The sequence below is a fragment of the Oryctolagus cuniculus genome, chromosome 11 (assembly GCF_964237555.1).
Source record: "Oryctolagus cuniculus chromosome 11, mOryCun1.1, whole genome shotgun sequence".
NCBI classification, from domain to species: Eukaryota; Metazoa; Chordata; class Mammalia; order Lagomorpha; family Leporidae; genus Oryctolagus; species Oryctolagus cuniculus.
The window spans coordinates 104098248-104115251 of record NC_091442.1 but is presented as its reverse complement, the minus strand read 5'-3'; the positions used below and the strand labels follow the sequence as shown (position 1 = coordinate 104115251).

Sequence of the window (17004 nt, the reverse complement as noted above, 5' to 3'; positions counted from 1 at the left end):
GATCAATCCCATTCACAATAGCTACAAAAAATAAATACCTTGGAATAAATTTAACCAAAGACATCAATTAACTCTATGATGAAAATCAAAAAAGATTAAAAAAAGAAGTAGAAGAAAACATTCCAAATGGAAATATCTTCCATGTTCATAAATTAGAAGAATCAATATCAAAATGTCCATAATACCAAAAGCAATGTACAGATTCAATGTGAACCCAATCAAAACACCAACAATCTTCTCAGATCTTAAAAACCCTCCTAAAATTCATATGGAAACACAAAAGACCACAAATAGCTAAAGAAATTTAAAACAACAAAAACAAAGATGGAGGCATCACAATACCAGATTTCAAGACATACTACAGAGTAGTTATAATCAAAACAGCATGGTACTTGCCCATTAGAATGGCTCTCATACAGAAATTAACAAATAACAAATGCTAGTGAGGATGCGGGGCAAAGGGTACCCTAATCCACTGTTGGTGGGAATATAAACTGGTATAGCCACTGTGGAAGATAGATAGAGATACATAAAAAATCTGAATATAGACCTACCATATGATCCAGCCATCTCACTTCTGGGAATTTACCCAAACAAAAGGAAATCTTCATATGAAAGAGTTATCTGTACCCCCATGTTCACTACAGCTCAATTTACAAAAGCTAAGATATGGAATCAACCCAGGTGTCCATCAACTATTAACTGGATGAATAAATTATAAGTGCTACTCAGCTGTAAAAAAATGAAATTCTGTCATTTGTAATAAAATGGATACAACTGGAAACCACTATAATTAGTGAAATAAGCCAGTCTCCAAAAGACAAATAACATATGTTTTCCTTGATCTGTGGCAACGAATAGAGAACCAAAAAATGTAATATATAGGAGTGAAATTCACATTTTGAGATTCAATAATTGTTACAGAACTTGTCTTGACTTTTGAGTAACAGTATTTTTTTCTTCTTACTATTTGTTGAACTCTTTACTTAGTGTAGGGTTATCCTTATGATCATTATGTAAACTGAAAGTAGATCTTTGTAAAAATTAAGAGTGGGAATGGGAGAGGGAGGAGGAAGAAGTATTGCAGCACAGGCAGGAATGCTGGTAAGGTGGGAAGAATCACTGTGTTCCTAAATCTGTATATATGAAATACATGAAACTAGTATAATTAAATTTAAAAAGACTGAAATAATTTGTCATTCTTATCCAGCCTTACAAAAGATCTTAAGGATATTCTACACACAGAAACACAGAAAGATAACCACCAGTATGAAAGAATGTAAAGGCAGAAAATCTCCCAGTAAAAGTACAAAGGAAATCCAAAGCAAATAACAGGAATTTTTACAGAAAAATGGCAGGGCCAAGTCATTACTTTTCAACAGTAACCTTGAATGTAAATGATCTAAATTCTCCAATTAAAAGATAGAGATTGGCTGAAGGGATTAAAAAACAAGACAAATCTATTTGTTGCCTACAAGAAACACATGTCACCAACAAAGATATCTGCAGACAGTAAAAGGATAGAAAAAGATATTCCATGCTATGGAAAGCAAAAATGAGCAAGTATAGCCATCGTAATATCAGACATAATAGACTAACAAAAAAACTGTTAAAAGTGACAAACACAGGCATTATGTAATGATTAAGAGATCAATTCAACAGAGGATGTGACTACAAAAAATGTTCATTCAGAAAATGCCAGGATGCCTGGCTATTTAAAAGTAATGTAATGGATCTAAAGGGAGATATAGACTCCAATACAATAGTAATAGGGGACCTCAACACCCCACTTTGATCAATGGACAAATCAACTAGACAGAAAACCCAAAGAAACAACACAGCTAATTGACACTATGTTCCAAGTGAATGTAACTGAAATCTACAGAACTTTTCAACCCACAGTTTCAGAATACATATTGTTTTCATCAGTGCATGGAATCTTCTCTAGGATACACCATACGCTAGGCCATAAGGCATCACTTCTCGGCCTTTTGGCTAAGATCAAGTGTAGGCCATAAGGCACATCTCAGCAAATAAAAAAATAGAAATCATACCATGCATATTCTCTGACCATAATGGAATGAAGCTGGAAATTAACAACTGAAGAATCTCTAGAACATATGCAAATACATGGAGACACAACATGCTCCTGAATGAACAGTGGGTCATAGAAGAAATCAGAAGAGAAATCATGAAATTCCTGGAAACAAATGAAGGCAATACAACATATCAAACCTTGTAGAGTATAGCAAAAACAGTGTTAAAAAGGAGGTTTATAGCAATTGGTGCATACATCAAGAAATTGGAAAGTCATCAAATAAATGGGCTATCAATACATCTCAAAGCCTTAGGAAAAACCATAACAAACCAATCTTAAAATTAGTAGAAGGTTAAGAAATAATTAAAAATCTAGAAGAAATAAACAAAATTGAAACCAAAGAAACAATGCAAAAGATCAATAAAAAGAGGATATTTTGAAAAAAAAAATTTATACAATTGGCCCAATGAACCAAAAATGGGGAAAAAGACCCAAGTTAATAAAAAGGAGATGTAACAATGATACCACAAAAATAGAATGAATAATCAGGAATTACTACAAATATCTATATGACAACATATTGGGAAGCCTAGAAGAAATGGATAGATTCCTAGACGCATACAATCCACCAAAATTGAGTAATGAAGACACAGACCAATAACCAAGACAAAGATTGAATCAGTAATGAAGACCCTTCTAAAAAAGAAAAGCCCAGAAACAGATGATTTCAATGCTAAAATCTACCAGGATTTTAAAGAAGAACCAATTATTCTCAGAATATTCAAAATAATTGTAAGAGAAGGAATCTTCCCAAACTCCTTCTACAAATCAAGCATCATCTTAATTCCAAAATCATAAGAAGATACAACAAAGAAAAAGAAGTATAGACCAATATCCCTGATGAACATAGATGCAAAAATCCTCAACAAAATACTATCCAATTGAATGCAACAGCACATCAGAAAGATCGTTCACTGGACCAAGTGGGATTTATCTCTGGCATCTCTGGCATGCAGCTATAGTTAACATATGAAAAGCAATAAATGTGATAAATTACTGTGACAAATTGAAGAATAAAAACTATATAATCTCAATAAATATAGAGAAAACATTTGTTAAATTATTACATCCTTTTATGATAAAACTTAAATCAAATTGGGCATAGAAGGAACATTCCTCAACACAATCAAGGCAATTGATGACAAACCCAAAGCCAGCATCATATTGAATGGGCAAAAGTTGAAAACATTTAAACTAAGGTCCCACACCAGACAAGGATGCCAACTTTCACCACTGCTTTTCAGTATAACCCTGGACATTTTAGTCATTAGGCTAAAAAAGGTCATTAGGTAAGAAAAAGAAATCAAAGGAAATCAAAGGGATACTAATTGTGGGGAGCAACTCGGACTAGACTAAGTTACTGGAATTAAGACTTATTCTATGCATCTGCTCTCCCACAATATGGCGCTGGGAGAGGAGGAAACAGCTTCTACTCAGCTGCCTCCAGTTCAACCAATAAACAGCAGGACCTGCTCCTGATTGGAGGAGAGCAGCGTACTCGGTGTGTGGGTAGCAGAGTTGGGATTGGTGGAAGAGGACTATAAAGGAGGAGAGAGACAACATGCACCAGGAACATCTATCTGAAGGAACACCTGTGCAGCCCCCGAGAGAGCCGGCCGGCGATGTGCTACTCCCCTGCGGAAGTGGGGAAAGTGGCAGGGGCCCGCCCCTCCACGGAGGTGGAGGGACGGTAGCCAACCCGGGAAGAACCAGCAGCAAACCCGGGGAGGGCCGAGCAGACAAAAGAACAGCGCAGGGTCCTGTGTCGTTCCTCCACGAAGAGGGGGAGCGACATAATGGTGCCGTGACTCGGATATGAAGCCTAGGCAGGGTTTAGTGTCGTTCCTCCACGAAGAGGGGGAGCGACAACTAATTAGATAGGAAATCAAATTGTCCCTGTTTGCAGGCTACGTGATTCTATATATAGCGGGAAAGACTCTGCTAAGAGACTTTTGGAACTCAGAGTTTGGTAAAGTTGCAAGGTATAAAAGTCACACACAAAAATCAAAAGCCTTTATACACACAGACAATGCCTTGGCTGAGAAAGTTCTTGTATCAGTCCCATTTACAACAGCCACAAAATATTAAATACCATGGAATACATTTAACTAAGAAGGTAAAAGACTTCTATGTGGAAAATTACAAACATTAAAGAAAGACATAACAGAAGGCATCAAAAATAGAAAAATCTTTCATGTTCATGGATTGACAGAATTAATATCATGAAAATGTCCATACTGCCAAAAGCAATTTACAGATTTAATGTTTTTTAATTTTTATTTTTTCTTTAGGTATTGATCAAATTTGCAGGTCTCTTTTTAGATAACATGCAAAATGTCTTGATTTAGGAATATTTTAATCATGATGCCAGCATATGTTACTGCAAATCTGGTAGTTGCTTAATGGGACCAAAAACAGCAATAGCTGGACTCTTTTCATAAATATACCTGGTACATACTTCTTGAACTATCTCAGCATTCATAGCATCAATTCTTGCTTCAAGCTCAGGAACATAAATTCTATTATAGCATAACATTTGGCCACCAATATCTTCACAAACTGGAAATGAACCATCAAGCTGCAGCAACATGTTTGTTTTCAGAACATTTTTGGCTCATGCAACTTCACTTTCAGTGACACTTGTATAGAATCGCATCCGTTGTTTTTGAACAACATGTAGCATGTCTGCAACTGTGGCTGGTTCACAAACCATATAGAGTCCACACAGTCCTGTATCTGTGTAAGAAGTGTTGAAGAACTGGAAGCTATGGCAGAGGTTTCCATGAAAGGTAAGCTGAACCAGCTTGCAAGATAAATTCATTCCTTCCCTAAAACATCGAACCCAGTTGCTAATCAGTGTGTTTGCAAACATCAGACAGATTGTATCTGGATGTGCCTAACTAACAGCTTCAACAGCTAGGATAAGGTATGCCAAAGGCATCTTGTCATCCCCCACATGAATCTCACTTGCTGTGAATTTGCAGGGAGGCAAAGTAGGTACATCTCCTGTGTGTGCACAAAGAGTCACCAAAATGAGACTTCACTAACTCAAGCAGTTGATATGGGAAACACCTCCAGCAGCAGCAAGCACTATTATTGGCCCCTTATAATGTGTGGTGATGTAATCCACTAAGTCTTTATGATTTATAGACTTGATATTCAGTTGGTCCCAAGACTGTCTGTAAGAGTGCAGTATTTTGAAAAGCTGTGGCATGAAGGTAATCAAAAACAACTTCTTGTAAATTGGGTTCAACTTCCTGCATCTCTCTGAGAATTACTCCACACTCACGTTCAATCTCGGCAAGGATTTCTACAACTCTTTGCAAATCTTTGGAGAACACTTTGGCATAATATACAGTCTGCCCTCTGGAGGTATAGGTATTGAGATGTGCACCTATGTTTTCTATTTCAAGTTCCAGATCTAACTGGGAATCTCTTTTTGGTGCCCTTGAAAGCCATGTGCTCCAAGAAGTTGGCTATCCCATTATTCTAATTTTCATTTTCATATCAGCTTATTTCATATCAGCTCATTATCATATTCTCATTTTCATATCAGCTTCAGGCATCAATCCACAGCCCAATGGTGCATGTGGACAGTTCTGAGTCTTCAGAGGCCACTTGGAGTCCATTTTTCAGAAATGTCATCCGAGACTCAGGAACATTCAGAACAACTTGTGGCACAGCCTGTGCATGTCTCCATCTGTTCCCTCCAAAATGTAAGGGCCGCCCTGCACCAAGAGCTTCTTGTTGAACCCCCATAGGTGCTGCTGCGCCATGGACAGAAGCGCCCCTTGAGCTGCCACCACGTCTGCTAGGGGCAAAGTGGAGGATGGTCTTCCACGGTCACAATTTACAGATTCAATGTGAACCCAATCAAACTACCTAGGACAGTCTTCTCAGATCTAATAAAAACACTGCTAAAATTCATATGGGAACACAAGAGACCCTGGAATAGCTTAAGCAATTTAACAACAACAAAAAACAAAGCCAGAGGCATCACAATACCAGATTTTAAGACATATGACAGTGTAATTATAACAGCCTGTTATTTGCACAAAAGTAGACATGCAGACCAACAGAAAAGAATAGAAAAACCAGAAAACAACCCATGTATCTATAACCAACTAATCTTTGACAAAGGTTCTAAAATCAATCCCTGGAGCAAGGGTTAGTCTCTTTAACAAATGGTGCTGGGAAAATTGGATCTCCATGTGCAGAAGTATGAAACAAGACCTCTAACTTATACTTTCTACAAAAATCAACTCAAAATGGATCAAGGATCTAAATTTTGTCCTGATACCACCATAATACTAGAGAAGAACATTGGAGAAACTCTTCCAGACATTGACATAGGCAGAGTTCTTGGAAAAGACCCCAGAAGCACAGGCAATCAAAGCCAAAATTGACAAATGGAATTACATCAACCTGAGATGCTTCTGCTCTGCAAAAGAAACACTCAGCAACGTGAAGAAGCAACTGACAGAACAGGAAAAAATTCTGCCAACTATGCAACTGATAAAGGATTAATATCCAGAATCTATAAAATAGCTCAGAAAACTAAAAAACAACAAAACATACCATCCAGTTAAGAAATGGGCAAATGGCTTGAGCAGGCATTTTTCAAAAGAGGAATCCAAATGGCCAACAGACACATGAAAAATTGCTCAGGATCACTAGCCATCAGGGAAATGCAAATCAAAACCACAATGAGGTTTCACCGCACTCCAGTAAGCATGGCTCTCATATAGAAATCAACAAACAATAAATGCTGGTGAGGATGTGGGGGAAAAGGTATACTAATCCACTGTTGGTGGGAGTGCAAACTAGTATAAACATTGTGGATATAGTATGGAGATACCTCAGAAAGCTGAAAATAGATATAGCATATGATCCAGCAATCCCACTTCTGGGAATTCACCCAAACTAAATTAAATCAGCATATGAAAGAGTTACCCATACCCTCATGTTTACTGGAGCTCAATTGAAATATCTAAGATATGTAATCAACCTGATGACCATCAACTGATGACTAGATATAGAAATTGTGATATCTATCAATCAATATATAGTATGGAATACTACTCAGCCATAAAAAAATGAAATACTGACTTTTGCAACAAAATGGATGCAATTGGATACCATTATACTTAGTGAAATAAGTCAGTTCCCAAAAGACAAGTACCACATGTTTTCCTTGATCTGTGGTAACAGAGTACCCAAAGCATGTAATATATATGAGTGAAACCGAATTTTAAGATCTGATGATTGTTTATAGTCCTTGTCCCTACCTTTGAGGAACAGTGTTTTTCTTCCTACTATTTATTGAATTCCTTACTTAGTGTAGTGTTAATCTTATGAGTATAAAATAGAGATCATTGTAAAAATTAAAGGAAGGAATGGAAAAGGTAGGGGAAGGGAGGCAGCATGAGTAGGACAAGTGTAGGGTTGGAAGTGTTACTATGCTCCTAGGTCTGTATATATGAAATATATGAAATTTGTTCAACTTAAAAAATTTAAAAAATTAAAAATATAAAAAATCTTGACTTTTTAAGATATATAAATAAAAATTATATATAGTGTTCACCTTCTTCACCTTCTTTTGAGCACTGATTTGGAGCTATCTGAACATGTGCCTCCTGAATTTCAATTCCTAAGACCCCAAATAAAGTCATTTTCATGTTTGCAAAAAGAATTGATAAGAGGGGAGGGTATAGTGGTGCAGAGGGCTAAGCCACTGCTTTGGATGTCTGCATCTACACAGAAGTGCTTGGTTCGAGCCCCAGCTATGCTGCTTCTCATTCAGCTTCCTGCTAATGTGCCTATTTATTCCTAGGTAGTTTATGAATTTAAGTGATTGAAATTAATGTTACTTTTATAGTTACATTTTCTAATGTTTTCTGTTTTTAAGACAAACTTCATGCATTTCATAGTATAACTTTAGTAATATAGTGACTCTTCCAGCCATACTTGCCTTCCCACCCACCTTCCCACCCCTCCTCCTCCTCCCTCTCCAATTCCCAGTTCCATTCTCCACTAAGATCCATTTTCGATTAACTTTATACACAGAGGACCAACTCTAAACTAAGTAAAGAGTTTAACAATTTGCACCAAACAACAACAACAACAACAACAAAACTGTTCCTCAACACTGAGACAAGGGCTGTTCAAAGTCATTGCACCTTGAAGTTAATTAAACTTCCTTTACTTAAAACTTAATTAACTTTAAAGAAACACCCAAGAATGATACATTTTTTGCAAACACTTAGACATAATTATAGAATTCTTTATGGACAGAGGTCCTGCCTGGGAATTTAGTGAACAGTGACACTTGTTGCTAATTTAACATTTAACACTCTTATGTAGGACCTCAGTGATCACCTGAGGCTCTTGACAGGAGCTGCCTAGGCTGTGGAAGCCTTTTGAATCCACAAACTCTGTCACTATTTAGACAAGGCCATAAGCAAAGTGGAAGTTCTCTCCTCCCTTCAGAGAAAAATACCTCCTTCCTTGATGACCACTTCTTTCTACCAGGATTTCATCCAGCAAGGTCCTTCATGTAGGACTTTTTTTTTTTGCCACAATGTCTTGGCTTTCCATGCTCGAATGCATATTTATTTATTTATTTGAAAGACAGAGTTACAGAGGCAGGGAGAGGGAGAGAGGTCTTCCATCCTCTGGCTTGCTCCCCAAATGGCTGCAACAGCCAGAGTTGGGCTGATCCAATGCCAGGAACCAGGAGCTTCTTCTGGGTCTTCCATGTGGGTGCAAGGACCAAGAACTTGGGCCATTTTCCACTGGTTTCCCAAGCCATAGCAGAGAGCTGGATCAAAAGTGGAGCAGTTGGGACTTGAACTGGCACCTATATGGGATGCCAACACTGCAGGTGGCTGCTTTACCTGGTACTCCACAGTGCTGGCTCCTAATTTTTCTTATTAATATGTAAGAGTGTCATTGATTTATATGTTGAGCTGATATCACACAAACTTGATAAAATGTAATGTCAATTATAACCATTTTTATTTTTAAAAGATCTTTCTATACACACAATATTGTCATCTACAAAAAATGATAAATTTACATTTTCCTTTTTAATCATTTTAACCTTTTTGTTGTTTTTGGATAATTTTACCTTGATCCCCCATATGATATTGAAAAAAATGAGGGTAAAATATTCAATATGTTACCATTCAGTGTGCTATGTTAGCTGTATTTATACATATTTTATCAGGTTAAAGAAGTCTTCTTGTCCTAAGGTTTCTGAGAGTTATCAGCATTGGTGGGTATCAAATTTTATAAAATCAATCTTCTAAATCTATTAAAAGAATTATGTGACTTTTCTCTTTTATTCTATTAATGTGGTAGAATCATTGACTACATTTTTCTGATTGTTAAGCTTATTAAAGAAACAGAGTCAACCTGGAAAAATACCCACTTAGTCATGTGCATTATTTTTTCAATTTTCTTTGTGATATTTGCTTTATATTCATATTTGAAATTAAATTTTGCTTATGAATTTGATATTCATAACTTTTAATGATATTTGTACATAAATTCATGAAAGATATTATACTATTGTTTTTCTTTCTTGTAATGTTTCTTTCATTATTATTTTTATGGGTTCTTTTTAAAGATTTTATTTATTTATTTGAGAGAGAGAGTTACAGACAGTGAGAGGGAGAGACAGAGAGAAAGGACTTTTGTCCGTTGGTTCACTCCCCAGGTGGCTGCAATGGCTGGAGCTGCGCCGATCTGAAGCCAGGAGCCAGATGCTTCTTCCTGGTCTCCCATGTGGGTGCAGGGGCTCAAGGACCTGGGCCATCTTCTACTGCTTTCCCAGGACACAGCAGAGAGCTGGATTGGAAGAGGACCACTTGGGACTAGAACCAGCGCCATATGGGATGCCGGCGCTGCAGGTGGAGGATTAACCTCCTGAGCCACAGCACCGGCCCCATTTTTATGGGTTCTTAAAATTATTTGGAAACTTTTTCCTTTTGTTTTATTTTTTAGGCAATTTAATAAGACTACTATTATTTTTTCTTCATATTTTTGGAAGAATTCACTAGGGAAGTCACCTGGCTCCCAAATTTTCTTCATGAGAAAGCTTTTACGGCCGGCACCATGGCTCAATAGGCTAATCCTCCGCCTGCCGCGCCAGCACTCTGGGTTCTAGTCCTGGTCGGGGCGCTGGATTCTGTCCCGGTTGCTCCTCTTCCAGTCCAGCTCTCTGCTGTGGCCCGGGAGGGCAGTGGAGGATGGCCCAAGTGCTTGGGCCCTGTACCCGCATGGAGACCAGGAGAAGCACCTGGCTCCTGGCTTCGGATCAGCACGGTGCACCGGCCGCAGCAGCCATTGGAGGGTGAACCAACGGAAAAGGAAGACCTTTCTCTCTGTTTCTCTCTCTCACTGTCCACTCTGCCTGTCAAAAAAACCACAAAGTTTTTAATTATAAATTTATTTAGTTGATATAGTACTATTCATATTTTTTCTTCTAGCATCCATTTATAAAACAGTTATTTATCTATTTGAAAGAGAGATATATCTTCCAACCACTGGCTCAATTCTCAAATGCATGCTACTGCTGGGACTGGGTTGGGTCAAAGCTGGGAGCTAGGGAACTCCATCCAGGTCTCACATATGCATGGCAAGAACCCAAGTACCTGGGTACATTAAAATCTGTATATTAAAATCTACAAAAAAAACTGCTGAGGAAAATGTAAAAAGTCATAAATAAATGTAAGGACACATCATATTCATAGATTGGAAAAAAATCCCAATTGTCCTGAAACTATTCTAAGGGTTCAAGTAAACCCCAATAACTTATTAGGATTTTTGTAGAAATCTGATTCTAAAACTTATATGGAACCAATTTCAAAGAACAAAGTTGAAACATCTATTCATTTAAAGATATCATTAAAAGAGTCAGAGGTCAAGCTACAAACTGGGAAAGATATTTGACTTGCAACCTATTTATCTGACACGAGACTCTAATCCAGAATATGTAAAAAAAAAAAAAAACTTTCATAAATCACCAAGTAAAAGGCAGGAATCCCAATAAAAACATACACTTGGATGGGAACTCACACAAGAGGATATTCAAATGGCTGAAGCATGCAAAAAGGTGCTTAGCATCATTAGTTAAGATGAAATTTCTAACTAAAACCATGGTGAGCTACTGAGATGTACCAACCTTTAAAAGACTAACTAAACAGTTCTAGTCAGTATGTGGAATAACTGGTGTTCTTATACTACTAGTTGGAGCATAAATTGGTGCAAAGCAGTTTTGAAAACTGTTTGCAAGTTTGAAAACCAACAAATGTATATAAATGTGGCTTAGTAACACTGCTCCCACATACATTTTTTTTTAAGATTTATTTATTTATTTTAAAAGAGTTACAGAGAGAGAGGGAGAGGGAGACACAAACATCTCCTGTCTGCTGGTTCACTCCCCAGATGACCACAAGGGCCAGGACTGGGCCAGGAAGAAGCCATGACCTTTACCTGGGTCTCCCTCATGGGTGGCAGGGGCCCAACCACTTGGGCCATTCTCCACTGCTTTTTGCAGGCCATTAGCAGGGAGCTGGATTGGAAATGGAGCAGCCGGGACATGAAACAGCACCCATATGGGATGTTGACATTGAAGGCAGCAGCTTTACCCGCTATGCTACAATGCCATCCCCACCACTGCCACCCCCATAAATTCTTAACAGGAATATTGTGCATATATTAATAAAAATGTACAAATTTTTCACAGTATTATTTGTAAGAGCTCAAACCTGGAAACAACCCAAGTGTTTATCAGTAGTATAATGGATAATAAATAATGTACATTCCCATTTGCAGGAGCCTAGAATAAGTGCACACTCACAAGATTATTCATCTACTGGCATGCTGATGCCTGCAATCTAACAAGTAACAGACACTTTGACTCCTATTCAAGTGCGTCTCTAGAAATTAATCCATAGCAATTCTCAGGAGTACACTTAATGATATGGGCAAGATGAGGGATTGATAAGGGAGTATCTGTGTGCTGCAGGTGCAAAAGAGAAAGTTTGGAATATATCTGGGAGTGGAAATGCAAAAACCACAAGAATAAAAGGAAAGATGGGTTTAGCAGAAATCAAACATCAGTTCTGTCTGTTTCATAATTTTGGTTTAGGTCCACATTCTAGGAATACCATATAACAACAAAAATGAAGTTTCAGTATTGGTAGCAACTTGGAAGAATTCTATAAAGGTGACATTGAGTGAAAAAATCCAGTTACAAAGAGTATATACTCCAATTCCATTTATATTCCATTTTATTGGCCTGTACTGTTGGAGGTCAAGAAAGGTGTTGGAGGTGGTATTATGCATGGGAGAGAAGACAGAGGCACTTTCTCTGATACTCATAATATTCTGTTTCCTGATCTAGCTTGCAGGCTGGCAAATGTTTTCTATAAAGAGCCAGAGAGTAAACATTATAGGCTTTGCGTCCATACAGTCTCTGTCACAACTATTCACTTCTGGTTTTGCAGTCATCTCTACTACATAAATAAGTGGGCGTGGTTAAGTTTCAATAAAACTTTATTGACAAAATCAGGCAGTGCAACAGATTGGTCTGTGAGCAGTAGTTTGCCAACCCCTAATATTCGTAGATTTATTTACATTTGTGAAATTTCCTTGTTCTGTAATACTTATGATTTGTACACTTTTCTCACTATAAGTTATAGTTTAGTGATTATACTTAAAAATGTTACAAAGTAGGGAGGTCAGAATAACAAAACAATAGAAAGAATTCCCTGGTCTGGCTGCGATGTTTCCCAGATTCATTTCATGCTGCAACGATACTGCAGTATTTGCGGCATTACTAATTCCAACCACATTAAAATAAAAAGCTTCTTTTCAAGCACTCAATATACCAACATTATTGTTCATTTCCTTCTATATGGGAGAAGAGTCCATTAAGAGTCCTCAAAGTAGTTAGTTCTCTTAATGAATTCCCTTTATTAAGTTTTATTATTAATTTCCCAATTGATTGCTTTTCCAAGTTATATCATTCTGCTATTTTATAATTGAAACTCTAAAAAACATCAGTAGATTCTTAGGACATAAATAATCTAAGAAACTTTAAGAATTAATTCTACTACTCCTTTAATTTTCAGATTTTCCTCAAAAAGAACTGCTTCTTTTGAAAATAATGCATATTCCAAACACAGGAAGCAGCTCCACCCCTACTCTAATGGGATTCACTACTCCCATTTCCCTGCTCGCCCTCTGGCAAAGTTTTAAAAGGACCTGTTCTGGAACACGTGGCTCTCTTTCTCTCCACCTCCTGATTTCTCTGTTTCTCTCTCTGTCTCATGATCTCTCTCTTATGCTCTCCGTCTCTCTCTTTTCCTTCTTCGCCCCTTCCCTCGGGTCTGTCGGGTTTCTCCCAATAAACCCTTTCCTTTAAAAAAAAAGTAATGCATATTGCCCATACCTACCCCTACTTCAAACCCCTGAGCATAATTAAAAAAGAAGCAAATATAAACAAACTCAATATACCTGTTAAGGATTTATTAGCTCCCTTACTCCTAGGAGGAAAGACTAGGACAATAATAATGGTATAGCCAACATCCTAAGAGCCAGGCACTGTTAAAGACTTTTGCATACATTCACTCATTTAATCCACAAAAAGACTCTAAGATGTGGTTACTTTTATTATTGTCTTCACTTTAAAGACGGAGAACTTGAGACAAAGAGAGATTAAGGAATTGTTGAAGGTTTCACAATTAATAAATGATAGGGTTGGGATTGGAGCCCATGTAATTTGCTTCCAGGACCCATGGTCTGGAACCAGCAGTGTGGTACAGCAGGTTAAGCTGTCACCTGTAATGCTGGCATCCCACACGAGCACCGGTTTGAGATATGGCTGGTTCAGTTCGTATCTAGCTCCTGCTAATGTGCCTGGGAAAGCAGCAGAAGATGACTAAGTATTTGGGCCCCTGCCACCCAAGTGGGAGACCCAGATGAAGCTCCTGTCTTTAGCCCAGCTCAATCCCCATGATCATTGGGGAGTGAACTAGAAGTCAGAAAATCAATCAATCAATCAATCAATCTCTCTCTCTCTGCCTCTCCCTTTCTCTCTGTAACTGCCTTTCAAATAAATAAATAAATCTATAAAAATAACTCGTGGTCTTGGTTACCTGCTAATGGAAGTAGCTTGGTTTTGAGTCTACAGAAATCTGATACCTTAATTGTAAGTGTACACAGGCTAAGCATCCGAGCTTCCTGCCATTTCTATCCTACAATAGAAACCACTGACCCCAACATACCTCTTAGTGATTCATATTGCAGTGTCTATTACACTTCATTTATTTATTCTCTTAAGGTTAGTTTCTCTCCTCTAGCCTATGCACTCTTTTAAAGCTGGGCACTGTGCCTTGCTGCTTTATGTATCTCTGGTGTCAAATCCAGTGTATACCTAGCACACAACAAGGCTGGATGGATGTCTGCCAAATGAGGGCATCAGTCATTTCATGAGAGATAACTTCTTTTTGTTTTTCTCACCAAATTTCCTAACTCATTTTGTTTTCTAGTGATTGATTACAAGGAAAAAGACATAATGTCATGAGGAGTTTGGAGTGATTATGCTTTTGGCACTATGTATAAATATTGAGCTTCTTAAAATAAGGAATGTGGTCCTCTGCATATAGCTTGGGATTCTCCACAAACTGATGGCCTTGATGGTAATGGGTATATGTTCAGTTGAATGTCCCTAGAGGACTAAGATTTGCATTTATAATTAATAGGATATTAATTATAATATTTCCATACTCATTTCTAAGTATTCATCGAAGAGTCCGTAGGCATTCATCGGCTGAAGGTTGTAGTCCTTTTCCCACTGTGGGAAATTTATTTTCCGCTCAGGTCCATGTTCTTGTCGTACTTTTCTTCTAGTCCACCAATTCTGAATTAACCTGTGTAACAATATCAGTTTCTTACAAAGAAGTAACTATTCATAAGATCTAAGTAATAAAAAAGATTTGAAATATAGAACTATGGTTAAAAAATTCAAAACAGGTTGTCAAGGAAATAATGCCTCGGCTAGGAAGAAAATAGCAATGGAGTATATACTTCAAGAATATCTGCTTGCAAGTAGAGAGTATGGTTGATAAACTTGTTTTAATCATTCATGAAACTGTCTCATGTTCAGTGTTGCCTATGAGGGCAGCACTGAGAAATTCAGAACATCTATAAATTAATTCCTCAGTATAAAAACAATGCCCAGACAGCAAGATTTGTGTTAGGTAGCTCAATATATGACCCAGAAGCAGTCTTGCCACACATACTTCAAGGGCTTGGAAGATCGGCAAACCCACAGAAATGCTCGCTCTTTTAGTACATAGATGTCTACATTTCCACAACTGCACTTGCCCACTTTGGGCTACAGCATGACAGGGATTCTGAACCCCAGAGTACACATCTCATTGGGGAGGTTAGTCCCTCAACCCTTAGCAGGTTTCATGAGTGCATTTTACAATGCAGGAAAAAACTGAGGAGCATCTCTGAATAGAAGTGCCAAAACAAAAACATGTGAATTAAGGAAGTGAAAGGGTATCAGGGACAAACTCTCCTACTTGGCCACTTTGCTCTGTGTTCACATAACCAGGAGATAAAATATAGTCCCCTTGATGGCTATGGCATTTTGATTAATTATGGTTTAAGGTAGAATGTAACTCTTCTAAATTTCTTGTTTTATGTTTCATTTAAAAAGTTTTACAGAAAACGCCAAATACTTGAAATAAGATTTCTAAAAATAAATGTCGGACGAGAAAACCACTAGCAGTGAGCAAGGAAAAGACTTTCTGAAGTGACCCACGTTCCAGCTCTTTGTTCTAGCTGAGTGATCCTGTCTGCAACCTGGAGATTTCATCTCTACAGACGCTGAGCCGATATGGAAAGCAAGAGGTGTGGACTGAGAGCAGCAGTGCAAGCCCTGCTGAGTTACGTCCTCTTCAGATTTAACCAGACTGAGCAGACACAGCAGAATTCAAGGTTATCTTTACAAAGGTAATGTAAATTGTTGACCATTGTTGTCAGTGACCGGGCGATAGTATTTTACTGCTTCAGTTAGGCTGACTTCTATAGAGAGTATTCCCCGAACTCTGCTTTCCATAAATTCTTCTCCTGTACAGTCTGAGTTTAAGGTAGGTTTTTTTTTTTTTTTTTTTGTTTTTTTTTTTAATGACCATTTCTGATTTATTCTGGGGGTGGAGAAGTGGAGATCTAGTTAATGTGTCATCAACAGCTAGGGACTTGCAGTGCTACAGCCCCAAGGGTCAGAAGCATCATTTAAAACAACTTGCTAGCAAAGCTTCAATATTTAGGGGCCCACAGAAACTTCCTAAAGAACACTCACTTTCATTCATGTGACCCATGCTAAACCTTCCCAAAGAGCCAATGTTTATTATTTTCAGGACGGCCTTTGAGCACTGGAGTCTGCATTGCTTATCTTACTTGCCACACCCAGAACAGCCAATGAATGAGCAATGCCTCCTCTCAATGACAGACAGCTAAGGTACTTACGGGTAGCCAAGTTCCATGAAATTATTCCAGGTCTGCTTTAGCACCATTATAATACCCATTTGCATACAGAGATCAATAAGGCATCCACTAGGGTGGCACTGCAAGGTAAGCAAACACAGAAATTCAAGAATCAATGGAGAGGAAGAAAGGGTGTCTGGTTTCTAATCTGCACAGAGTTGCCCTAAAACTTAAATGTGAGACTGTGAAACAATGGATGAAGGGGATGAAGGGGGAAATACAGACCTCTTCTAGTCTCCACCTGTTTATCAGCCTCAAGTAGGCACCTGGGTGTCCTGTAAATCTTCAACACACAGAAAAACAAGCCATTAGCATGCTGTAGATCTAAGCCTTCAGTG

The 17004-nt window shown here is 38.0% G+C and overlaps 1 protein-coding gene and 1 pseudogene across 4 annotated transcripts in view; both read right to left on the bottom strand.

Moving 5' to 3' along the window:
• The window catches only part of ANO4 (anoctamin 4), a 561131-nt gene that overhangs the window by 46217 nt on the left and 497910 nt on the right, over positions 1–17004 (bottom strand). For all 4 annotated transcript variants that reach the window (XM_008256958.4, XM_070052753.1, XM_008256960.4 and 1 more), the window contains 3 exons: positions 16892–16949; positions 16649–16746; positions 14897–15039 (listed from right to left, as the gene is read on the bottom strand). In XM_008256958.4, coding sequence (XP_008255180.1) covers positions 14897–15039; positions 16649–16746; positions 16892–16949 — 299 coding nt within the window. The remainder of the gene's footprint in view (positions 1–14896; positions 15040–16648; positions 16747–16891; positions 16950–17004) is intronic.
• Positions 2564–8056, bottom strand: LOC103348371 (mitochondrial-processing peptidase subunit beta pseudogene; annotated as a pseudogene).